The sequence below is a fragment of the Cyprinus carpio genome, chromosome B6, assembly GCF_018340385.1.
Source record: "Cyprinus carpio isolate SPL01 chromosome B6, ASM1834038v1, whole genome shotgun sequence".
Lineage (NCBI taxonomy): Eukaryota > Metazoa > Chordata > Actinopteri > Cypriniformes > Cyprinidae > Cyprinus > Cyprinus carpio.
In genome coordinates this window covers 27,658,217-27,685,472 of record NC_056602.1, presented here as the reverse complement: position 1 = coordinate 27,685,472, position 27,256 = coordinate 27,658,217, and the positions used below count along the sequence as shown (strand labels likewise).

The 27,256-nt window shown below is 33.8% G+C and overlaps 1 protein-coding gene across 1 annotated transcript; it reads right to left on the bottom strand.

Moving 5' to 3' along the window:
* Positions 1-589: 589 nt before the first annotated feature.
* Positions 590-27,256, bottom strand: LOC109074017 (protein kinase C and casein kinase substrate in neurons protein 1-like). Its single transcript, XM_042726590.1, is given in 10 exon segments — positions 590-1,994; positions 3,271-3,461; positions 3,556-3,686; positions 3,784-3,904; positions 4,562-4,737; positions 6,099-6,254; positions 6,614-6,873; positions 7,051-7,207; positions 8,366-8,479; positions 27,013-27,256. Coding segments are annotated over 9 exon segments (1,362 nt in total). The 5' UTR covers positions 8,426-8,479; positions 27,013-27,256; the 3' UTR covers positions 590-1,884.

The following is a 27,256-nucleotide window of genomic DNA, read 5'->3' as shown; positions in this document are numbered from 1 at the left end:
CACAAAATATTTAATTTAAGATATAATATAATGTTTATTTTGCAATGTTTTTTGACTTCCATGACAATTAATATTCCATCAAAATTCTTAATACCATGATGCATCCAGACATTTTACTTTTTTGTTACGTTTGAGTTTGAGGTTTTTTTTATATAATATTACATATATAATTTCATTATTTTCTTCTAATATTACTTATTTTGAGTTTGTTACGTTTAAGATTTTTTTCTGCTAAGATGTAAATAAAATTAAGAGAATTTTCAGACTAAATATTATGCATACATTTATGCATAATATTATGTATACAATTTACATACAATTTCATCATTTCAATGTTTTTATTCTAATAATACCTTTTTGAATTTTTTATGAATAATTATAATATTTTTATGAAAAATAGTAATCTAAAAAGATTCATTTTCTTTAAGAAAAATATTACTTCTTATTTTTCTAGCTATCAATTTTGAGGCGAAATATGACCAATTTACTCTAGATTACTGGACACTATAATCAGACTAGTAAAGGACTTCTGCAATCCTGACCTCTAGTGGTGACCCAAAACTTTGTATTTCACTCATTTGCATTGGTCTCAGATTCATGAGGTTTTTTATTGTGAACTTGAATGGAACAGTTACTACACTGACATGAAGAGTAAAGCACATCAGTCCAGTCTAAACATACAGTATATATACATCACCTCCTCCATCCACAATCCATAACAGCTGAGTCTGAGCGAAGCTAAAAACATGACAACTGAAATCACCATAGATTATTATTAACATAGTTGCACTGCAGTAAGGAGTTTGCCCACTGAATCAGTTATGGATTTAATGTTAAAAGACATTCCCAGTCTCATAAACAGGCAAAAGGCAGAAGAAAAAGCATTTGAACACACTTTTCAATAGCATGTGCCCAGATACCACTGTGAACTACAGGCGAATGGTCATGAAATCTAATATCCCGACTCAAAAAGTCTGAACTTGTATCATTAAATCCAAAAACGTCCACCAGCAGTCCTTTAGGATAAGGATATTAAAAAAAGTTTCTAGACACTTCTCCAAAGTTCTGCTCTCTTTAAAGTGAAAGCTTACAATTTGTTCACAGGCATTTACGTTTTCTTAAAATAGGTTTTAAAAAACAGAAGAAAAAAGAAAAAACAAGAAGAAGTGAATTTAATGTGTTTTGAGGCATTATTTACACTTGGGGAAAAAATAATGATGTATTAAAACAAAACTGACCATATTTACACACGTTTCTGGTCTTATTGTGCATCGGGAAAAATACGTTAAAAAAATAAAAATGCTCCGCCTCTACAACAACTCTCCTTGTTGAATGATGTCATCAAGCCCTTTCATTTTCAAGCCCCTCCCCTCAACCACATGGATCCATTCTAGTATGTAACGCCCTCTTTTCAAATCCAATTAGCATAAAAGCAAGTCCCGCTCTACATTTTTCTCATTGAATATCCATAAATATGTCAAATTATGTAAGCGAAATAGATTGATAATGATACACGAGAAAGGTTTAACACAGAACCTCCACTTCAAAATAAAAGTCTAGTATACACATCGCATAGCTGATTCTCGCTATGCTAGGCTTCATGGACGTCATCACATTAATATTGTTACAGGAGACCATACACGAACACATGTCAGCAGCACAATAATTCATACTGAACATGGCTACATAGACACACAGAATCATTCCCTGCTCTCGCTGGGGCACGATATGTGTTTTGGATACTGTAGGTTTTATTCGTTACGGTATTGAGAAAATGCTCGGTAAAGCTTCTCGGCAAGTCAATCAGGCAAGGAAACTGTAGTTTCTCTGAAATCTGGCATTCGAGCAGTGCGGGTGAAGTCTTTAAAGGCCTTCTTCACCGCACTAAACGGGCTCGACGTAGTTAGCTGGGTACAAGCCTAGCTGACCGCTGTCCAACCGGCCTTTGCACCAGCCCTGCTCGTCCTCATCCTCCAGTTTGGTCAGCTCTTCTCCTGCGAAAACATATGGACCTATGGTTAATAAGAGCGGATAAAATGCAAAGATGGGGATTTTTAAGAATAAAACACTGATTTTGCAGTAACTATGCTAGTTTCATGCCTCTTGTCTTTAGATCCATTTTTCCAGGGTTCTTTGATGAATAGAAAGTTTTTTATTTTATTTTTAAATAGTCTATTTTATCATTATAAATGTCCTTACTGTCACATTCAATCAATTTAATGCATCCCTGCTGAATAAAAGTATAGTTATTTTTAAAATCCAGCTACAGTTTAGTTCATCAACAGTTCACTGGCATATAGAACATATAAACAAAAACTAAGTATGTTTAGGAATGCTTTATATTCATAAAAAAGTCTAGAGACTTAGATCTTGATTTTAAGGATCAAAAACTGATTATCTAGTAGCTAGTGTGCTACTTTCATGTCTCTTGAATTTTCTTTTCACATAATAAAATTATAATTATAAAATTATATTTAATGTTCCTTTTATTTATTCTGGCAAGTGTACATTATAATATACATCTGACTGTACTGAACTCACTATTCGAATATTAAAAAATGTTTTGAGATATTTATATAGCAGTAAGAAAACAGGTACAGTTTAACATTCCCACAACCAAAATGAGTTTTTTTGAAAACATTTATAGAACATAAATTGTAGGCTATAACATTTTCATAGAATTAATAATACATACATATATATATATATATATATATATATATATACACATATATATATATATATATATATTACTATTATTATTATATAAACAGTATATACAGTAAATAGACCTTATATATATGTTACAAAACACACATTTCTATTTATATAATAAATGCTGTTCTTTTATTATATTATCTCTGATTCATTAACCTTTATAAGGTTTTCACAAAAATATTTCTATTTTAAATAAAAACTATTTTCAACAGTGATTCATTAAAGATATTTCTGAAGGATCGTGTGACACTGAAGACTGGAGTAATGATGCTGAAAATTCAGCTTTGAATCACAGAAATAATGATTTCTGAAGGATCATGTGACACTGAAGACTGGAGTAATGATGCTGAAAATTCAGCTTTGAATCACAGAAATAAATTACATTTTAAAATATATAACAATAGAAAAACCTTATTTTAAATTGTAATAATATTTCACAATTTTGCTGTTTTTACTGCATTTTTAATCACATAAATGCAGCCTTGGTAAACTTCGAAAACATTTAAAAATCTTACCAGCCCCAAACCTCTGAAGGGTATTTGTGATTCTCACCTGCTTTAAATGTGAGCTCGTCTTGTTCTTGGCCCTCGTAGTCATACAGCGCTCTCACTCGCACTCCTTTACTTTCCTCTTCGAATGGATTTTCACCGCCGTTTGTTTCGCTGGCTGGTTGAGCCGCAGGCGGCTGCTCGTCATCGGACCATTCGGAAGAATACTGCTGGTTCTTCTCAGAACTGCTCACACTGAGGAGAACAACCAGATGAGAGAAGCTCAAGTTAGTTTCTTCGTAGATGAAAACATTAACACAGAGCTTCAATAGCACAAAAGCATCAGCACCTGCCCCGGTTTGCAGTCTGCGGTGTGCCCTGATCTACAGCATGTGTGATTTGAGTCAGCGTGACTCCATCATGGTTCCTCTTCACCTTCTCTTTCTTATTAATGGAGTGGCTGAGCTCTGGGTTGAACTCCTGATTCAGAGACAGGATGGATTATGAGTGATACTCAGTAACTAGCACCAGATATGTGGCGCTGCACATCCTCACAGATCCCACATACAGACTTTACCTCAAACTGTGGCCAGTTCATGTGCATGCCTGGCCCGTGGATGCTGCTGAACCACTTGAGGTCTTCTTGAGCACTGGCAGAGGCGATGCTTCGCTCTAGCTCCCTGTAGACTGCGGCATAGCTGTAGAGATGGAATTAAAGAGATTATTAGGAGACTGATGACTGGTTTGGTAAATGCAATTTTCTTATATATTCATGTATTTTAAGTTGAGGCAGGGCATTGAAAGGCTATTAAAATTATAATTTGTGCATTTTGTACATGGGCCAGCATAAATATTTAGAGAAAGACTGTAAATTATTAATCATATAGTTTGGGTTCGGTATGATTTTTAATGAAATTAGTCTATATAATATGTAATATATATGTGTGTGTGTGTGTGTGTGTGTGTGTGTGTGTGTGTGCATATGCTGTATATAGATATAGGTTTGGGAAGATTTTTTTGTTGTATGTCTTTGAAAGTCTGTTCTGCTCACCAAGGCTGCACTTATTAATTGAATGCAACATTGCTGACTAAAAATATTAATTTCTTAAATATATATATATATATATATATTTATTTATATCTTTTAATATATATATTATATATATTTAATATATATATAGACATCAAAAGAATCTGCTAAAAGTTTATTTCTCAACAGGACACTAGCATACAGATGACCTCAAAAGACATCAAAAACCAGAAATCAAGTATGTTTATGAATGTATTATGTTCATAAAAAGACAAGACTTCAGAGCACCAGGTTCAGGAGATCAGATCAGTGATTTGAAGCTTACCTTTGACTCTCGGTGAGGTTAAGATGGCGTTTGAGATCCAGAAGCACTTCCCGGAGGAAGCTCAGCCTCTTCTCCTCAAACTGCTGGCACTGCTCAAACACCACCTCCATGTTCTCCATGTACTGCGGCGTGCACTTGCTGAGCTCATCAAGGCTCTTCTCGTATTTCTCTTTGGCCTGAAACACAAAACAAACAGCATCTGTATATGAGATGCCTCATTTATGCAAATGTGAAGAGGTGAGCCAATCATAACAGAGAGTATTTGCATAAAGTTCCAAAAGTTCAATTCTGACAAATATCTGTTTGGTATACAGAAATGCAATATTATAAGTGGGCTGCAAAGAAAATAATATGAAATATTCAATTTAAGTAGATATATTAAATAAGAAATAGGGTATTTTATAGACACACTGAAATAATGAATATTTGTCAAGAAAATGATGACAAAATGCAAAACCCATTTTAGGTAAATATATTTCATAAGAAATAAAACTATTCTAGGACAATTAAGATTTTTTTTTTAAATATATTGTGTGGTATTTTAATGACAAGTTCTCATTATTGTGAAACAAGAACAACAACAAATAATAATAATAATAATAAAGAAAGAAATACAGAATAATAAAAAGTGTATATTATTATGCTGATTAAATTTAAAATAATTTTAAGTACAGTAATTTAAGTATCATCATAATAATGAAAATAAGAAAAAATGCTTATGAACTCCAGACACACCAAAAATAATAAACATTTGTGAGGGAAATGTGATTAATCGTCATGAAAATCATGACAAAATGTTAAGATCATTTTTAAGTAAATATCTTTAAATATTTTGTTTTGTAAGACAACTTTAGATTTTGGGGTGAAACACGAGTAAACCTGTATTTACTTGCAACAACATTATCATAATTGACTCATATCATTATATGGGTTGGTTTTATAAACACACATGGGATGGTTTCATAGATAACTCCAGCCGTCTATTGTTGTATTGTGGCTCAGCTGATTCCTCTGGGACTCTGGGTTAAGTGCTTCTAATGGATGCTGGGTTAGGTTAAAGGCTAATGAATTGGCTGTACAGTGCGTTAGAGGGCCGTTTATTGAACATCCCTGTGTGGTTTCCCATTAAGTGTTCCAAAGGCAGAGTAGTAATATGAAAGGAAGCTCTGGGGAGTCAGACCTGCTGGTGTAATGAATAGCGGATGAAATTGCAAGAGGATATTTCCATTCGCTGCCGTCTGTTGCTTCTATTGTGTTGAGCTTTAAAAGCTGATTTTTTTTTGTTAAAAGACGGGTGAAAGAAATGTCACATGAAGTGCAACATGAATTTTATATAAAATACATATCGAAAGAAACCAGGCCGCCAGGTCAACATTTTATGGATCCTGCTAAAATACAAAACCAAATATTGACAATAATTATGCCATTCACACAATTTAAAGGAATGTCCCAGTTGTTCCGTAGACTTTCAGTGTAAGTGCATGACCGTAAACATAACTTTTGTTATGTTATTAAAAATGCATGTTGCTTGCCTGACCTTCTGAACGTCGTTTTTGCACTTGTCCAACTTCTCCTGGAGTTTCTTTTGCTGATCTGATGTGACTGACGCCTCTCCTTTGCTATTGGCCTCCCTTGTGGATGCAATTTTTTCTTCTTTGCAGGCCATGTGGTATGCTTTCTTTGCTGTTTCCAACTGCAGATCGAAGATAAGATGAATTTGATGAGCATAAGCAATTTAAGGCAACTGTTTGTAGTTTTGAGCAAAAATATTTCCAAAATGTCTTGTAGTTCAGTCAGGACATAACATTAAATTGTCAAAAAGGCTATATTTGCAGTAGAATACTAGTGCTGTGTATGTGAAACAGAACACATTACTTAACGACAAACACTTCAACATAGTAGTATGCACGCCGTGCATTGCGTGTTTAATTCATGTTTTATTTTGCATGATTAAATCAAAGCTTTGTTTCCACTGTCATTTTGTCTTTGAGTTTTGTGCTGCTTCCCAAGATACATTTCTTTACCAGGGAAAAATACAAAGTTCTTCCTCACCTCTTTAGAAAGATATACAAAGCTCCCTCTCCTCACCCCTTGGTCCCAAGGCCCAAGGTCTCTCCGCAAACCCTATACCCTCTTCTGACTTTTGAAGCCGCCCATCATTTGTTTGTGGTAGGCCTCTTTCTGCCAGTTCTTCACCTTCTCTAAGTCCTCGTTCAGCAGGTTATTTTTCACCTCCTGGTGCAAGTCGCTCACCTTTTCTGCTTCTGTCATCAGAGCAACCCAGGCTCTCTCCAAAGTCCCGTACTGTGGCCCTGCGAGCGGCAATGAACGCATTAAAATTGAGTGAGTGAGAAAGTGAGGGCGAAAGAGAAGTTTATTTCACTTAAGAAGCAACAAAACATTTGCTTTCAAGATTGTCACTTTAAACCTATTCAAGGATTTCTGCACAAACACGGTTCTCCACGGCCACATCATCAATCATTCAGCACCTCTCTCCACCAGCTGCCTCCACCTCTTGGACCAGTCGGTGAGCTGCTGCGCATAGGCCTTCTCGATCTTGGCACGCTCCTGGATGCAACTCATCATGTCATTGCAGAGTCGATGGCCATCCTCGATTCGCTTTACTGTACGCTTGTAGTTCCCAACCTGAGAAACATGGATGCATTCTGAAACAGGTCAAGTCATGGACAGGGCAGCAGTAAAGCATTAGAACTAAATGATCTGTAATTCAATAGAAAACCGTGACTGTCCACTTCTTCAGTGTCCTTGATTACATATGGGGATTCCTAAAAAATGGATTAAAAAAAAAAAAAAAAAAAAAAACTGTAATCTACAAATATGTAATCTAATCTAAAATAATAATAAAAATAAATCTTATTAATTTAACCAACCAATAAAATTTTGATTTGAAATGAAAAAAGTATAATAAAATCATCTAAAAAATTGTTCTCTCAATAGTTTTATATTGTAATATATATATGAAATATACTTGTAATATATATATATTACATAATACAATACATGATATATCAAAAAAAATTAAATGACTAATATAAAAAATTACATAAAAATTATACATATAAAATTGCATAGTGTGTGCCTTATGTATACTATATACTAGCGATAGTAAGAGTAGTAACAGTATAGACATAGCCCATCTTCTTAATCAACCAATAAAACAAAAATATGAATTATATAAAAATAAAAATAGTTCTTAATATATCTAAATTATATATAGACATTTTAATTATTTTAATTAAATATATATTTTATAATTATAGTTTAAGAACATCGGGGAACTTAATTACGTAATCTGGAAGATCTCTTTTAGGATTATGCCAGAGAATCTATCGACCACATTTTTATATGGAGTCAAAATTATATTTACTTGTTTGTAACAATCTCAAGCCTCACGCTAGGTCTGGCTTGAAAGCTTTACATTATATGTTAAAAATAGATTTCTCTGTGGAGAAAGTGAATGGGATTTTACTAGAGTCTGCTCTATAATTTATGGCAGATAAATCAACAACAATGACACAGTTTTACTTCTAATACTATGTTAATACCATGCTGATCAATATAATGTTTGGTTCCCTTTAGCTGAATGACACACTTCCACATCACTGAAAGCCGATTAGTCAATATGATACAACATCACGTGACAGTCGCTAACAGCATGTTTGGCATCTAATTAACCACCAGCGCTTCACAGCCGTAGTTGCCTGTACATGCCTGGATAAATGATGATGATATGTGTGATTAATAATATTCAAAAACAACATGTAGTAAGATTTTGAGCCTGACCTCCCAAAAACTGTCTGTGGTCTCGTCGAACATGGCGGACTCATCGTAGGCACCCGACATGATGTGAGATTTGGCAGAGCAGGACTGAAGCTAACAAATGAAATTCACCATGTACTGCAGAAAAGAGAAAATGACAAAAGTGATGAGAAAGTAAGCACTATTGTGCAAAAACCTACCAAGAACAACAAAGTAAAGTATTTTACCCTCTATACCAACCTAACAGGACCTACTACAAGGAAATGATGCTTTGTTTAAAACATTTAAAACATCAAAATTTCAAGTTGGACCATGCATTCAGTAATTTAAAAGAATAGTTCACTGTAAAATGCATTGGATGCTCTGCAGTGAATGGGTGCCGTCAGAAAGAGAGTCCAAACGGCTAAAAAAATCATCACAATAATCCACAAATAATCCACACCACTCCAATCCACTCCATCAATTAACATCTTATGAAGCAAAAAGCTATAAGTTAGTATGACACAAATCCATCAAGACGTTTTAACTTCAAACTGTTGCCTCCGGCTAAAATATAGGCCTAAATCCATAATCCATAATAATGCTTTCTGCAGTGAAAAAGTTGTCTCTCTTCTGAATCATGAGCGAAATCTGCACAGATCAAGCACCGTTTACAACCAAAAACAAGCCAAAACAGCTCTAAACACAGATGCTGGTGGATTTTAATGAGCGTTATTATGAATTATGAACTAGTATTTTAGCCAGCTGGGCGATATACTTGTTCAAACAGTAAACTGGTTTGAATTACGGACACGGTCTAAAGTAGTGTGGATTACTTGTGGATTATTGTGATGCTTTTATCAGCTGTTTGGACTCTCATTCTGACGGCACCCATTCACTGCAGAGGATCCACTGGTGAGCAAGTGATGGAATGCTACATTTCTCCAAATCTATTCCTATGAATAAACAAACTCATCTACATCTTGAATGGCCTGAGGGTGAGTAAATATTCAGCAAATTAAAATTTTTAGGTGAACTGTTCCTTTAAATAGTCCAAAAAGCATGAAAAGTGAAATCTTTTGTTTTGCGTTAGGCATGAATTTAGTTTTCTGAGCATTCAAGACTAATTTACAAACTTGCACAGATGTCCATAATGGGTGACCTGTCGCTGACTACCAACCCAAGTAGCCTCTTTAATATTAAAACTGTAATTCGGTTACATGCCTTTTGCTACATCATTGACAAAAAGAAAACAAAGTGGAGCACAAAACAGCCCTGGAGGAATCTTTTAGCAATCAAGTGGAAACTAGATCTGTTGTTCTGGACATGCATGCTCTCAGATGGATCAGCAAGGTTATTTTAAACCAATTTAGTTCCTCCACTAACCCAATATTTCTAGGAGTGGCGATTCAAGATAAAGACCATCATTTCAGCTGAATCAAAACAGAGACGCTGTCTGACAAAGCATGTCGCTGCGGTTTCCTATACAACACAGAAAATATTTGCAATAGTAATGGCTTGTAAGTTATATTGTTTTGTGTTTATCTAAACCCAGACAATACCTAATTGAATCTATCGAAGGAAACTTAATTAAAAAGTCATTTTTGCCTGTACAAAACATTCAATAACATGCTAATGTGACAAATTAGTAATGTAGAGATCTATGTGATTTTTTATATTCTTCTGTATGTATATGTCTATATTCTAATATTCTGTTTATAATATTCTCACTTAAAGAATAGTCACCAAAAGACCTTTGAACACAAAGGTGTCATCTTACCAGACTACACTAAAGATTTAATATGATTAAATCACACCGCCACTTTATATCTGGCCACATTATGCCTGGAAACAAACATTTAGCTTCAGTTTGAGGCCTGATTGTATCATGATAATTTAACTCTCTATCAGTGATTGACAACCATCTCGTCAAAGTGATGGACATCAATCAAACTGGAAACACTGAAGGAAATGAAGGAGAACCCAGAGAGAAGAGACAAATCCAATGTCACAGTATCATACAAACATGACCTGAACGCACAATAACATCCTAAGACATCTAACATAACCTTGGGAGAAAATGTATGAATGGCATACCATGGCTCGCTGAAGGCGTACAAGGAAAACGAACAAAAACGACATTGACAAATGACTCAAGTGACTTCTGAGTGTTTGCAATGATAATAAAATTATAGGCGAGCCATGATGATGTCATGCCATTATTCAGACCTGACAAGAAGAGACGTTCTGATTTAAGGGCCTCCAGTTATTTATTAAGACACCGGAAGGGGGGGCTGAATAATAATTGTGTCAGTTGAAACCAATAAATATGAACACAGTTCAGAGAGACAAAGACAATGACGTACGGCACAAATGCACCAAAATTAAAAACAAAGAAATCTGAAAGCTTTAAGGCCTACTGGATCATATTTGATACACAAATAAGGCCTTTAAGTGATCTACATTTTGCACACAATCTAATAATGAATCAAAATTCAGATTAATAAATGCTTTAGAAGTATTTGTCATTGCTCGTTTATGTTAATTAATGTTAATGTTAAATGGAACCTTATTGTAAAGTGTTACGCTAATTCTTCAAGATGCATTTTTGGTTTATTTAATTATCCGTAAATCTTTTTCTTTTAAATAGAAAAATCATGTTTCTATTTATTTGTTCATCTCTCATCATCATGTATTGTATTGCATTGCATTGCATTATATGTTTTAAAACTACAAAGCTTTTATGATGAAGATTTTATGTAAGTATCTGTTATACTGTTATAATGATTTCATTGATTTATATTACAACCAGAATTTCTAACTTTTTGGTCACATAAATATCAGCATCTGCACTAAATTGCATATTTTTAATAAACCTGAGGGTTTTTTTCTTGAGTTTGAGCTCCATATTCTCCTCCGCATCAAATACAGTATGAGACATAAAAGCCTGATGTATCAAAAAAAAAAAAAAAAACATATGCAACTTTTGAAAAATATTTTGTCTAAAGATTCAAAAAACTTTACAGGGTTAAAGAAATTATTGCAATATTTGCAAATTGGCCTTAATTTGGGCAGCATGTTCAGTTAATCCATCCAAACTGACGTGGCGGCAGTGGGCGGCGTTTTAATCATTGAACATGACTCTATTTGGCACATCAGACAAAAGAACTGTAAAAGTGGTTGGGCATCCTAAACTGTTGTTAGACTTAGATCATAGCAACGTTCAAAACATGGCATCACAAATGCATAAAACATGCCACATTATTTAAGATCATAAACTTGAATCACTTTCTATATTTCGATCACATTAAAATGTCTTCAAATAACTAAGATAACCTTATCTTGGCATTTAATACTATCTTTATCTCATTTCAAATTATATGAGACAGTATTAAATAATACAAGCACATTCAAATACAATCTACACACCAACAGATCAAAGGTCACTGCATGTATGAATGCACTAAAATACACACCAAAACAGAGACTCCAGCCATTGCATGTGTTAAAGTAACTCATATGATAAACTCAACTAATCATAATTAAATTTATACTTGAATGCAATGCAAGCAGCATGAAAGCATCTGCCAAATGCATGAACGTAAACACGAGTCCGACAGTCAAAAACAAAACCCCACGCTTCCCCCAAACAAAGCTCTTCTCCAGCACATGCATCATCTCCTCCATACTGATGACGAACGCTCCAGCCACGACAAAAGAGGAAAAGCAACAAAAGGCTCACCGATCCCCCGCGTTCAGCCAGGACACAGGCATGTGGGACCCTCCACCGCCAAAAAACAACCCAACCGCCGCTCCACTCCACACTTTTGTTCAGTTTCGCCTCTTTGTTCCTGGGTCAAGCGTTTCGTTAGGCTTCAGAGTAACTGCAGACGCAGGCAAACTCACTGTATCTCTAACGCTGGGTAGTTAAAAACGGTGAAAAAAGTGGGTGTTCACAAGTGCAGCAGTGTGTGTGTGTGAGAGAGAGAGAGAGAGACTAATCACATTTGACTTGAATTAATCTGACAGAGTGAGGTGGGGGGGACTTGGGGTGAAGGGGGGTGAATTCAGCTTTAAGGCTGCTATTTATTTTCAACAAAAACAACACTGAAGACAATATTTGGTGCTATTTTCAACAGATTTCTTTTATAATTTTATAGCATTTTTTATATTATATTATATTAATATGACAGTACATTAGGTTACACTGAAGTCATTTTTAATGATCAGATCAGACTAAAAGATTAGACTAACTAGAGAAAGTCTCACAAATTTCACAGAAACTATATAAAATTCTAACTGTAAGATGTTTTATATTGGATTTGAATTCAGCTTTAAGGCTTCTATTTATTTTTCTACCAAAAAACGCTGAAGACAATCGTTGCCGTTTACTTAATTATAATTGTATAGCATTTTATTCCAGTTATACAATGTTTTGATAAAACAATGTCATGAAATGATGGAAATGATGCTATTATATATATATATATATATAATATATATTGTATATATATATATATATATATTGTGTGTATGTCTGTATGTTGTATGTGTATGTGTGTGTGTGTGTGTGTGTGTGTGTGTGTGTGTGTGTGTGTGTGTGTGTGTGTGTGTGTGTGTGTGTGAGAAAATGATAAACAAAGACCAGGAATGACAGAACCGGTGGAACATTTCTTGACATTTTTTCCATGACAGTATTAAATACAGTGATGTTAATGATTGGTGAATGAGTGTTATAAAAAGACAGGGTGGCATGTTAACTACTGTTTACCAACCAAAGCTTAGCATACATTTCTCATTTCTCATCAGGCCAGTAATGCAGCTGAGCATTAAGTTATAGTTAAAAACGGTCTAACCAGTTTGTTTGCTTTTGGAAATACCAAAAATGTATATTCTAAATATATACTACCTTTCAAAAGCTTGGGGTCTGTAAGATGTTTTAATGTTTTTAAAAGAAGTCTCTTTTGCTCACCAAGGCTGCATTTATTCAATGAAATATTATTACTATTTAAAACAATTGCTTTCTGTTTGAATATGTTTAAACATTTTCAGCATCATTACTCCAGTCTTCAGTGTCACATGATCCTTCAGAAACCATTCTGATATGCTGATTGCTGCTCAAGAAACATTTCTGATTATTAAAAAATAATAAAACTGCATATTATTAAGTTGCTTCATATTCTTGTGGAAACCATGATGCAAGCTCAAAATAAAAAGCATTTATTTGAAACCGAAATCTTTTGTAACATTTAAGTCTTTCCTGTCGCTTCTGATCAAGTTAATGCATCCCATTGTGCCATGGGACAGAGCAAATTCAAGGGACAGTTCACACAAAAAATTGTAAATTCCTGTAACTTTTTTGACAAATCAGTAATCAGTTATCATTTACGTAAACAACACCCAATATGACAGCATACAGCATTACAGAATGTCCTGGATAAAAACGTCATCATCAGGTGACAGGTCTAAACAATGATGAATGGAGTCTGACATCATCACAGATGCTCAAAGGAATGCTGCTACGGCTGTGTTCAGATAACTTATCTGAAGCTGCTCGACTGCTGTTCAAAGTCTGAAGGTGTAGTGTGTGTGTGCATGCCGACAGCCCTCAAACACGTCACATTCAATCACAGCTAAAGAGAGAAATATGAGACGTGTGTTTCTACCGGGGGGATTTTTGCTGCATATAGTGTAAGTAAAATCTACAATCCATTTCTCTGGTATGCCTCAAACCACCAACCTCACATGAGGTAGAAGCAAAAAGGATGGAGTGAAGAAAGACGTAATGAGAGACGGATGAGGAGGAGAACTGACTCTTATTGATCAGTCAGCAGGAGGAACAGCATGAGCAGCAAAACAAGTCAAGCCTACACATGCACAAACTTAAATAATTAGCAATTTTTATGGCAATGGTGTGGCTATATGGGTGGTAAATAGCGTATAAATATAATTTCATGATATAATTTAAATGATAAATGTCATTTTATACTATTTTAATTATAGTACAAAAACTATACAAAATTAATATTTTACACTTAGCTAAATCTTATATTTTATAGTTTTTATCATGATATATTTTTGCTGTTTTATATTCATTTCACTCAATCACTGTTAAAATGTGCAGATGTAACCTTATAGAAGCTATTTCTGTCTGATCAGATGTATCCTAATGCAGTCAGGTTGATTTAATTATAATAAATAGCAAAATAATACAATTTAAAAATTTATTTAAATTAATAAAAATGGAATTATAATAAAAAAAGAATAAATAATTTTATTTAAAAAGGGTAATTTATATTTTAACACATTTTTGGTTACGTGAATGAATACTGACTCAAACTGTACACATACTCTGACCTGTAATAACCTTTAGTGTCCTGCTGCTGTACATCTGCAGGGACTGCACCTCTGCACTGCAGCACTCATGAGACCCGCAGATCAATAGAGACAAGCACAGCCTGTACGCTACTTCCGTACCTCAAACATAAAAGCGCTTCCAGATCACAGAACCTGACCACTCGAGCTGCACAGAGTTCCAAGGAATTCCAAAGTTTATTTAAACATATCCTCTTGCCTTTGTATGTTTGTTTGCTGAAAACTTTGTCTAATTTGATCATGCTTTCAGCTGCCAATAAAAGCCTGGCTTCTGTTTTATCACATATCCAGCTAACAGGGAAACATGTTCTCAGAAAAAGTTCTCTCTTAAAGTTATCACCCACACTGTAAAAAATAATTTTTGTCATGCATTCAGTTTCAGTCTTTTACTTCAAAATGTCATGTTTAATTCGATGTGTTGCTATTTCTTTGTAATCATTTGTGAAATTTACTAGCAATTTCTGTGTGAAAACTGCCAGCAAATCCTACACCCTTTTTATTTTCAGTGCACGTTTGCCATTTCTGAAAATGCAAGAGTGGCAGGATTATGATCAGCTGTTCTTCTGAGCCCAGGACTGATGAATAATTCATTGCCTTCAGTTAACGGATCACAGCGACAAACTATTCTAGAGTCCCTGCATACCTGCATATGTCAAAGCACTTTAACTTGAGCCATGTGGGCTGTATTTTCTCTCGGTCGGCTGAAATGCTTCATCATGCATGTGTGATGTGACTCCAGATCTGATGTCATGGCTCATGATGCTGATTTCCTCATATACAGCCACTTCAAGTTCTTGCAAAGGTCTCATAAGATGCTGTATGGACATCTATTCTGATAAACAGCTTTATATTTGGGCAACTAACACAATGTTTTAGATGTCCAACAGTGTCACATGATATATATAGTCCATGTAAAACATATTTTTTAGATCATTCTTGAATAGTTATCACTCATTGTTTGACATCTCATCAATTGAGAAAATATCTGGAATATTTGTACTTTTAGAAAATTGATGTTTTTTTTTTTTGTATTATTACCAGGGTCCAAAATATGAAAATCCCTATATTTTACTGTCCTAATCTAATACAGTATTTTAATATATATGTGTATAGACACTGTAAAAATGCTCACTATTTCTTTGCAATTATTTATAAATAGCATAAGTTTCTGAGTGAAAAAAAAATTATTTTACATCAATTGTAATATGCTTTATTTTGTGGCATTTTATAATTTATCATTTTAAAAATTTCACAATTTTTTTTTAATATTACAAATACTAAAATAATACTATTAAAATGTGCAGATGTAACCTTAAAGAACAAACCTGTAACCAAATGCAGTCAAGTTGATTCAGTAATAATAATAAAACAGAAGTTATAGAAAATTGCTTCAAAGAAAAAAATGTTTATAAAAATTATACAAATTTTGTTAATATATTTTAAACTATTTCATAACGTTACTTTTATAAATACTTGTATATTATATATTTTATCTTGTTTTATATCCATTTCTATCACTGTTAAAAATGAAAATGTGCAGATGTAAGAATGTGCAGAAGCTGTTTCTCTCTGATCAGCATAAGCCAATGTAGTTTAAAAAATCTTTAAAAAAATGTTTCAAAGTAAACCCTACACCAATTTCCTTTCAGTGTCTTTTTTCTGCATATAAATGAGTGATTTTCTATCCCTTATTCTCCTCTGCAATGACCAGCTTCTCTTTGCTGTCTACAGCTATAAATAAAGTATATTTAAGCGGCACCCTGCACCGAAACTAAACACCTCTCTCCCAAAAGCTCTCCACGCGGCCAACAAAAACAAGCCGGATGTCCAAACACACCGAGGCCATCACTGACATGCTGCCCTGCACAAGTCAACACAATTTCAGCCTATCGGCTCTACATCGAGGTGATTAGAGCAGTCCTGAGAGGTGACGTTTCTGAAATAAGAGAAGAGCTGAGAGGGAAACGTCAGCACATCCTCAAGCACGTCTGTGATACTGACAGAAAAGCTTCACGTTACAGTAATAGGGGCTGTAAAAGCCCTGTAGATGACACACGCAATCATACGATACTTACAGACATATTTGCATAACTGACGTCTGATGTCATTGGAATTTCATTCATTCATTATCATTCATTATAACTCACTATTTTTCAGCTTTTGTCATCTTGACTAACATTCCAATATAATACATTTCACCGCAAAATCAAATTAAAGAAATGATATTTTAAAAACAAATAAATAATTTTTAATTACATTATTCTTGTGATGATTAAGTATATTTTGCTCTCACATTTTCATTTTTATAATGCATCTAGATGTTTTGAGTTTTTTTTGTAATTAACATTATTATCAATATTGATTCTCAGTAGATTTTATTCTATTAATAAAGTTGCTCTATTACATTAAAAATAATTGGAATGCAATTAAAAATATAGCAAAAATCAAAACCAATACAACAAATATCATGATAAGTAAATTATAAAAACAAATAATTAAATAAATGATTATGTCAATATATAAATTACAATTTCCACATATTGGTAATCACATAAAAAATATGCTTAATTATATACACTGAAAAAAGAGTTGAATTTACTTCCATTACTAGTAAATTTCATAAATAATTACAAATAAATAGTAAGTAACACATTGAATTAAACATGAAATTAAAAAAAAAAAAAGTATTTTCTTATGTACTCAAATAATCTTTGTTTTATTTACAACCTTGAAAAATACTTTTTACAGTTTACAAGGATAATAAAATAAAATAAAATATTTATTTTGATTTTGGTGAGAAATATAACCTGGACATATTCTTGTCAGGTTTCGTGACATTCACCCTTACACATGCTATAATTTACTCAAGACAGACGTTCAGTATTTGATTTAGACTTAAAATATTTGTTCAGTATAAGACAATGCCTCACCTGGTAAATCCAGCCTAAAAGAGAAAGATGTTCCCGGACCTGCGAGTGACACTGGATACTCCTGACATCAGACCAGTGTTGGACTAATGGGTGTGTCTAAAGCTGCCAAACCTAACTTTACCCACTCTCTATTACAGATACGCACACAGCATATATTCATTTAGAAACATTTGCTCTGACACACACTCATGCATTAAAGTGAACTTTGACAACCCCACCCAGCAGGATGGCAGACGATCAATGATTAGCCAGAGCAATGACAGGTCAACATTACCACACACTGAGTCTATCTAAAATAAAACGACACAATATAAAAATAAAACAGCAAATATATATATATATATATATATATACATATATATATATATATACATATATATATATATATATATATAAATACCACTATATATATATATATATTTTTTTTTTTGCTCATATTTCAGGTCAAGTTTTCATTGAAGGGATACTAATTGTTATATGTTACACACCCCTTTTTAGTGCATAGTAAGTGAATTGGGAAGCAGGGTATTAATGCCCCAAAAAGTAGGTGAGAGAAACATTTCTAAATGAGATAATAAATATTTTTTTAAAAGTATCGAGACTAATATTGATGGATACGGTGTTATTCTGTGGTCAAAAAAAGGAAGCAAAACGGTGCTAATTGGCAACTAAAAGCTGTTCAGCACACAGTGGACTGGATCTCGCCCACCACAGGAACCAGTCAATAGCATTGATCAGGCCAGACTGAGGCCAGCAGTTATCAATAGTTGAGATGCTTAGTGCTGAGACTATAACTAAAGGCCCATGTTAGTAGAGTTTGCTGTATGCCAGGCTATTGCTCATACAGAGGGTTAATGATTCAAACAAACCAATAATTTTAAGTACTTTTGTCCTGTGCGGTTTGTGGTGCAGACATAAATGATGCTTCTAACTCTGTGGCTCATGTGGCACAAGCACAAGAAACGTTTTTTTTTTTTTTAATCAGACTTTTGGTTTTTGCAAGGTGGGGAAAAAAGGAGGATAGTTCACCCCCCAAAAATGTATAATTTACTCAAACCTGAATGACTTAAGTTTCTTTTGTATTTTGGTAACAAAGCTGTTTTGGTTACCAGTGACTTCCATTGCATGAACATTTTTTTTTTAATATATATTAAATTATCTTCTTTTATGTTTCATAGTGTATGTAGCCTAAACATTTATATGTAATAAATTGAATCAAATAAAATATTTATTTCTATAGCTACTATTTGTAATGCCTACTTAATACTTTCTCATTTAACACAAAAACAGCTTTAAATAATATTTTTTATTTTCAAAGCCAAATGTAATTTGCAATTAATTTGATTAATTAATCGACACATCATGAAATTAAATATACATTTGTGTCCATAGATCTTTAGCCACTAATATATATATATATATATATATATATATATAATATATATATATATATATATATATATATATATATATAGATAGATAGATAGATAGATAGATAGATAGATAGATATATGCAGAATACAATAAAACACAATAGCATTGCTGACACTATATATATATATATATAATGTCAGCAATGCTATTGTGTTTTATTGTATTCTGCAGTGACTGATCCTCACAGTGCATATAATGACACAGATGAAGCAGAGTTTGATAGGTATCTCACTCGTCTTTTCGTCTTTAGCCAGCTCAGCGCCTCAAGTCAGGTTAATTACACTGGCTAATTTCCAAAAGATGAGCCTCGCAGATTCACTCTGCTAATGTCATGCCAATTTCACATGAGTTCAAACCCAGTTCACGCTGACAATGGCCTTTTCTTCACCTTCAGAAGGGAAATTCAAAGGGTGCTCTTCTATTCTGTGCCTAAATAACCATATTAATGTTCAGGCCGTGTATTTTCTCTCTCGGTTCATTTCTCAGCATGAAATCCAATCTAAGAGCAGCTCCCTGCAAACCGGATACTAATGAAAGCCACATAAATGAAGCATAACAACTAAAAAGAGCAGTCAGCAGCTACCAACAAATGAGTTTTAGGCGTTTACCTTATTTCAAAATTTCTTTGCATAAGACCCGTACATGCCTCTCTGGTGCTCACGCTTGAGCCTCTGAACACAATAAATAGATATCTACCACACACAGTTCTGTGCATTCAAGTGTGAAATACAGAGGCTGAGGTAACACAGAGCATCCATTACCAACACTGCATTCACACACACAAACACACACACAGCCCTGAGCTCAATAACACTAAAGTGACAGGATCTGTTTGACATGAGAGCCAACAAATGTTGACTCCAGTCACACTGACTGGTGTACTTTAAACTAGATTAGCATTAGAAGAGTAGTTAACCCAAACATTGAAAATTTGCTGATATTTCACTCTGGCCAACGAAGATGTATATGAGTTTGTTTCTTCACGTGAATAGATTTGGAGAAATGTAGCATTCCATCATTTGCTCACCAATGGATGCTCTGCAGTGAATGGGTGCCGTCAGAATAAGAGTCCAAACAGCTGATAAAAACATCACAATAATCCACAAGTAATCCACACCACTCCAGTACATCAATTTACGTCTTGAGAAGTGAAAAGCTGTGTGTTTTTAAGAAACAAACCCATCATGAAGACATTTTAAACTCCAAACCGTTGTTTGCAGCTAAAATATAAGTCCTTTATTAATAATGATGCTTTCACCAGTGAAAACGTTGACTCATTTGAATCAGGAAAGAAATCTGCACAGATTAAGCATTATTTACAAGCCAAAACAGTCCAAAACAGCTCTAAACAAATAAGTGGGTGGATTTTGATGTGAGAGACAACAGGAGATGGACTTTTTCACTGGAGGAAGCATTATGGATTCGTATTTTGATCAGTAGCAATGGTTTAATGTTAAAAACATCAATGATTTGCTTCTTACAAACAAGAAGCTTTTCGCTTCACAAGATGGACTGGAGAGGTGTGGATTACTTGTGTATTATTGTGATGTTTTTATCAGTTGTTTGGACTCTCATTCTGACGGCACCCATTCACTGCAGGGGATCCGTTGGTGAGCAAATGATGTAATTTCTCCAAATCTGTTCTGATGAAGTAACAAACTCATCTACATCTTGGATGACCTGAGGGTGATGAATTTTTTAACAAATGTTCATTTTTGGGTGAACTATTCCTTTAAAGAATGATGAAAAGAGAAACTCTGAATATAATCTGACAACAATGGCATACATTTTTTTTTGCCTCTTTAGCTCAAATCTTCAGGTCCAGTTAATGCATATGCATAATCAATAAGCTGGTTGCCTTATTTAACTTAAAGGCAGGATTTACGTTCCCACAGCAGCTATAAAAGTGATCAAATTTATGCAAAACAACTGCATAATATAATGACTTTGTTCGTTTGGCAGAGGCAGATTTTGGAGTTTGTTCAAATCCCTAACTCTCAGTATCAGTGTTATTTTAGTATTATTTGGATACAGAGTATTTATTCATATTTTTAATTACCTTTTATTAGTAGATTTTCAGTCTTCGTTTTCATGTAAGTTTTAGTGTTTAAGTCATTTTTTTTATAATATCTGTTTAGCTTTAATTTATTTTAGTTTTAGTTTTAGTAATTTTACTACTTCAACTTATTGCAGTTATTTGCTAAGACAACATTTCAAATTTTTATTTCAGCTTCACTTCACTCTGTGATTAATAGTTAAGATTAAAATGTTAACATTAACAATACCACTAAGCAACAGCGATTCCTGCCAATAATAAACACCTCTGATTAATGGAGCTCAAGTGCTATGTTAGAGTTAGTGAAATACGAAAGCTCCACAGCTGTGTTTAGATTTGGACATCAGAGGTGATGCTTTGTGTAGGAAAAGAGTCATAAACTGAGAGAGACTCATTCATTCAGTGAATCCTCAAGAGAGCGATGCACACTCCCTTTATCTCTCTCGTGCATGTGTGTCTTAATAATGTGTTGGAGGGGTTGCGTAACTGCTAACAGCAATGATGACAGTCACACCCTGGAAAAGCAGCAGCACTGAGGCTCTGAAATCCATTTGAATGAAAAAACACTCTTAAAAATAGACGATTCAAAAGAGGAATATTACAACGAACACTTTCAAAATTAATCTCTAGATAATTACTATAAAAAATTAAATTAACCGCTTTCGTTTTTAGTGTGAAGAAAATTGTAATAATCTAAAGAACCCTTTTCCTCTATAAAAAACCTTGGAATGGTTCCATGGACGTTAAAGATTCTTCATTATAAAACAGATAATTCCGGTCCTTGATTCTGATTGGCTGAGCCACGTTCGAAGCTGTTGTAAATTACTCTACAAACATACACCTTTGTTTACATCCCGCAACACTGATCTATAATATATAAATAAACCACAACAGTTTCTGAGGAACTACATTGTTTGGTGGAAGAATACTTTTATTATTTAAAACATTACAAATTATTTGCTCTGCTTTATTCTGTGAAACCTTACTACGTATATGGAATATCTGTTTTATAAAAGCAATAAGCCCCAAGAAGCTGTGGTTTACAGTGAATTTATAACAGCTAAGACGCTTTGCGTCGTGCCTAACAACACCCCTTAGCTGTTATAAATTCACTTTAAACAACGACCTCTTGGGGCTTATTGCTTTATGAAACCACTGATGCCAGTAAAAAAGTCTTTGTTTTTAAGAGTAGAGAGCATTCACACAATGAGTGTACAATAATATACAAATATGTGTGTGGATTTTGATGTTAGAGGACAACAGGGGAGGAATTTTGTCACTGGAGGAAGTGTTATTATGAATTACGGACTCCTATTTTGGCCAGAAGCAATGGATCCTGGACATGTTGTTTTACAAACATGCAGCTTTTCACTTCAAAAGGAATTTATTGATGGACTGGAGTGGTGTGGATTACTTGTGGATTATTGTGATGTTTTTATTAGCTGTTTGGACTCTCATTCTGACGGCACCCATTCACTGCAGAGGATCCGTTGGTGAGCAAGTGATGGAATTAAACATTTCTCCAAATCTGTTCCTAATGGACCATTCCTTTAAGAGACTGAAGTATACAAGAATTACTCTCAATCTTGGTAAATTTTAGTCAGTAAAAAGAAGATTTTATATAAATCTCATTCATGACTTTTCTTTCTTATGGGCGGGGTTGTGGAAATATCTAACAAACTGCACTTTGTTCTCACTCCCAGATCTTTTTAGCATTCATGAGGCACAAGTAAAGATCTTCAGAGACGTTTAGAAACCGAGTAACGGATTATTTATATCGGATCGCTGCAGACTTGCTGCTTGGCAATGTTCAAAGCATAAATCTCGCATCTCTCCTCAGCATCTCATTGGTGTCTTCTTCTCTCAAGCGTTTAGTCTCAATCAATACATCTTCAATTAGTTTCTCTCTATCTCTGTCCATCTCACAGACAGACAGAAACTTGGGCAAGACTGCAGAGAGGGATCGATGCAGGATCTCGCAGCAGCCAGTGCCGTATCTGAGCGGATCTGCACGTGTTCGTGTGGTAAGGCAAGGTCACAGCGCAGCTGATATCCACACTGGCTCAGACACACATGAGAATCTGTCAAAAAGCAAGCCAGCCTTCTGGTAATACGACGCTGGAGAGCTGCAGCAGCTGAGATCTTGTTGCATGGATTTCCTAAGGCTTCAAAGAACAGCGTAATCTATCCTATAAGAGACGTCATACGGGCCTGGACTCTTAAAATGCTCTCTGCTGGTTCTTTGCAGCAGCATGGGTACAGATTTGACCAGAGAAAATGTTCCGATCATATATCTGTCTCTTTTTACCACATAATTCTGTTCTTCCTATACTGTCTAAATAAAGATGACAAAAAGATCAAAATCTACGTTTTATAAAGTCCTATACTGTAACCACATATTGAGTTGAATCATGTGAATAATAACAAAAGAATAGCAAATACTTTTTTATAAATATAAAGTAAGAAAAAAAAAGATTTTATAAATAAAGATGTTAAATTGTTAAATTCATTTTCATTAAAAAAACAAAATACATATATAAACTACTGAACTAATTTTGTAAATAAAATGCTAAATAATTGTATTATTAATACCAAATAACTTTTTTAAATAAACTACTAAATTACTTTTATAATTATTAATAAAACACTAAATTACATTTTGAAATTAACTACTGAATTAATTTTCTAAATTAATTATTAATTTTACTAATAAAAAACATTACATACATATTTGTTTATAAAATACAAAATTACATTTTAAAAGCTCTACTGAAATAATTTTGTAAACAAAATGCTAAATTCATTTTATTAATAAAATAGCAGATTATGTTTAAATAAATCATATATAAAATGACAATGAAATCAATGAAATAATTCAATTATTTCATAATTGAAATAATTTTATAAATAAAACGATAAATTAATTGTATTAATTCAATATCAGCTTACATTTCCAAATAAACTACAGAACTAATTTTATAAATAAAATTCTACATTTTTATTCATAAAATACCAAATTGACTTTATAAGTATACTAGAAAAATATTTTAAAATAAAATGCTAAATGTTATGAATAAAATACTAAAATTAAAGTTATAAATAAAATGTGAAATTAATTGAATTAATAAAATACTAAATTGATATTCTAAATAAAACACTTTCATTATTATTATATTCTTTCCATAAATAAAAATAAATAATAAAATATTAAATTTAAAGTGTATAAAGCACTGATTTAACTTTAGAAATACAATGCCAAACTGATTATACAAATACTAGGTAGCAAATAAAATTAGCAAAAAAATTAAAAACAAAACAAAACAGAGTAACAGGAATAAGCACTGTAACCAGATCACAAGTTGAAATCCCACGTGAGGCGTAAAGTGTGAAAGTAGGTACCCGGGTGATAAAAACTGTTCCTTTGAGCCTTGACCCGAATTATCCCTAAAGTGAGCAATGACACGGCCCTGCTGAACTATGGGTCATCCTTCACAGTGACAGGCGCTTGACCACAAACTTGCCTAGACTGATAAAATACAAATGATTCAGTGTGGGTTATGCAACCAAACAGACACATCATTCAGAACGGAATAGTGTGCTCCTCACTGCATACTGAACACTATACAAGCATCTGATACATTAGGCAATATGCAACGATAATCTACTTTCTAAAGGAATTTCAGCAGCGTTTTAAACTGAAGCATTTCTTAAGATGCACTATCCCAGAGATAAGTGTTCAGACTGTAAGGGCATTGCATTGTACCTTGAGTTTAGTTAAAAGCCTCTAAGGACACGCTTTCCTTGGTTTTAGTTGCCAGAAGCTATATGGAGGCTGAAGGACAGATTCAGAATGAGATTTCAACAATATAACTATCAAGGTGAATGAGTCCCCCTGAACACAATCCAGTTAAAGAGCTACTGTATACTTTATGGCTTTGACTTCATCAGGTGAAAGGAAAGGGGGAGAAAAACTATTTTCTGCAGAAGATGAAAGCAGTGCTGGCTTGTGCAACATGTTTTCTTACAGATTCTTCAGAGCAAATGTATGGAAGTCCGTTTCTGGCATGGAATAAAAAAATAAATAAGGTAATCGGGACTTTTTATCTCACAACTCCTCTGACCTTTTCCTCGCATTTCTAAGAAAAAAAGTAAGAACTGCAAGATATAACCTAAGAATTGTGACTTATAAACTTGCAAATCTGAGAAAAAAACGTCCGAACTGTGGGATAAAAACTCACAATTACCTTTTTTACTTTTAATTCTTTGGTGGAAAAAAAAACAAGCAGAATTCGGAGACATTTTTCTCAGAACTGCAAATTTATATGCAGTTTGTATCTTGCAGATATATCTTGCAAAAGACAGAATTGATAGAAAAATGTCAGAAATAAGCTCAGATACAATTGTCAGATATAAAAAAGTTCCATGCAAATGAGAAGAAAATAAATTGATGTAACAAAAAAAGTAATTTACTTAAGATTAATACTAAGCTGTACATATAACAAATGCCAAATTTCCCTGCATAGAACTGCATAGAACTGCATAGAAATCACAAGCTTTCCCTGGCAGACCAAATACGAAGTGACCCAGAGCTAAAGAGTTCAGGTGCCAAGAGACGATTCAGGACCTTGGACAGTTCGAGACCCTCCGGGGGGAGGATTCACCTTTGACTTGAACAGAAGAAGTCAAAAGGACATCTTTTGTCTGTGAAGCAGCAGTTCACTTCAGACACACACTCACATGCGTATTTACTGTTGGTGGAGACAGATGGGATCAGCGATGTAAGACCAAACTAAATGACAACAGAGACAACCATCAGACATTTACTAATCAAATAACACACTGTTGTAATGATTCATCTTCTTTACAGCTATGAGAATGCTATTGATTTATTAAAGCAGACCTTTTGAGTTTATCATGCAAGAAAACAGTAAGGTCTCCTTTGGGAGCAACAGAGATTGCATTTACTAAAATGGTCTATTGTGGATCTCAGAATAGAGGACTGGGATAACAAGCGCCTTAAATTAGATTCCTAATTTACATGCCACTCCAATGTATTTCAATCGCACCATGTCTAAAAACCATACCGCTTGGTCTTTTTTTTGTTAGTACAAACCTTTTTAAAGACAAAAACTGTCGATTTTAAACTAAAAGTTGCTTACTCATTTTAGCAGGATGATTTAATTCAAATTAATGAGCTATTCATGACTTTAAAGCATCATATTTCCGATATTGTAGACAGCAGTATTCTAAACAATTATATCGAAATATGGTACAAAAAACACAAGGTACACTTATAAAAAAGTATAAAAAAGTAATATTTTAGTACATGTACCATGGTACTTTTTGCAAGCTTATTGTGTCCACAAAGATATAGCCTATAGTTTTTATATATATGTGCATAACTTTAGAATCGCTCATCTAAACATTAAAGTACATATTAAAACAATCATTCTTAAGTCTCTCTCTTAGAAAACTTTGCATATTTTAAAGCCATTTTAGAGAGAGAGATTTGAAAATGCTCTCTCTCTAAAATGGCTTTAAAATATGCAAAGTTTTTTAATATTAATAGTTAACCTAATAGGTTTTAATTAGTTTATTTTTGTTCCAATACTACATTACATTTTGCTGAATGCATGCAAAACAGTATGACCGTCTTTAATGATGCACAAAAGTCTAATTTATTCATGCAATTCAACTTCATTCGACACATGCATATTAATTCAGGTGCACACAGCGTTCACTGTTCAGCACTGCGAAGAACCGCAGCGTTCTTAAATGACTGCGCAAGCGTTTAGAAATAAATGACATAACGCAAGACGACACGTTTGTCAGCATATATCGACACGCAACCTCATTTCTGCAGCTAAATGAGAATAAAATCATGCGTTAAGACATACCAAACACAGATGAACGAGAATCCAGCCTCTCTGTGATACACACGATCCTCCGCTCTAGTAAAACACAATAACGGTGAGCTGTCTGATTCGGTTCGTTTAGCGAGTTGGCTCAAATTCACCGAGCCTGTTCACAGAAGTGAACAGTTTCATGTAATCAAATAAGTATTTCGGTAAACATTTTGTTGAACACGGAATACTCATATATTTGCTGTAACCATACAGTCTTAGCTGCAGCGAAGCGGTT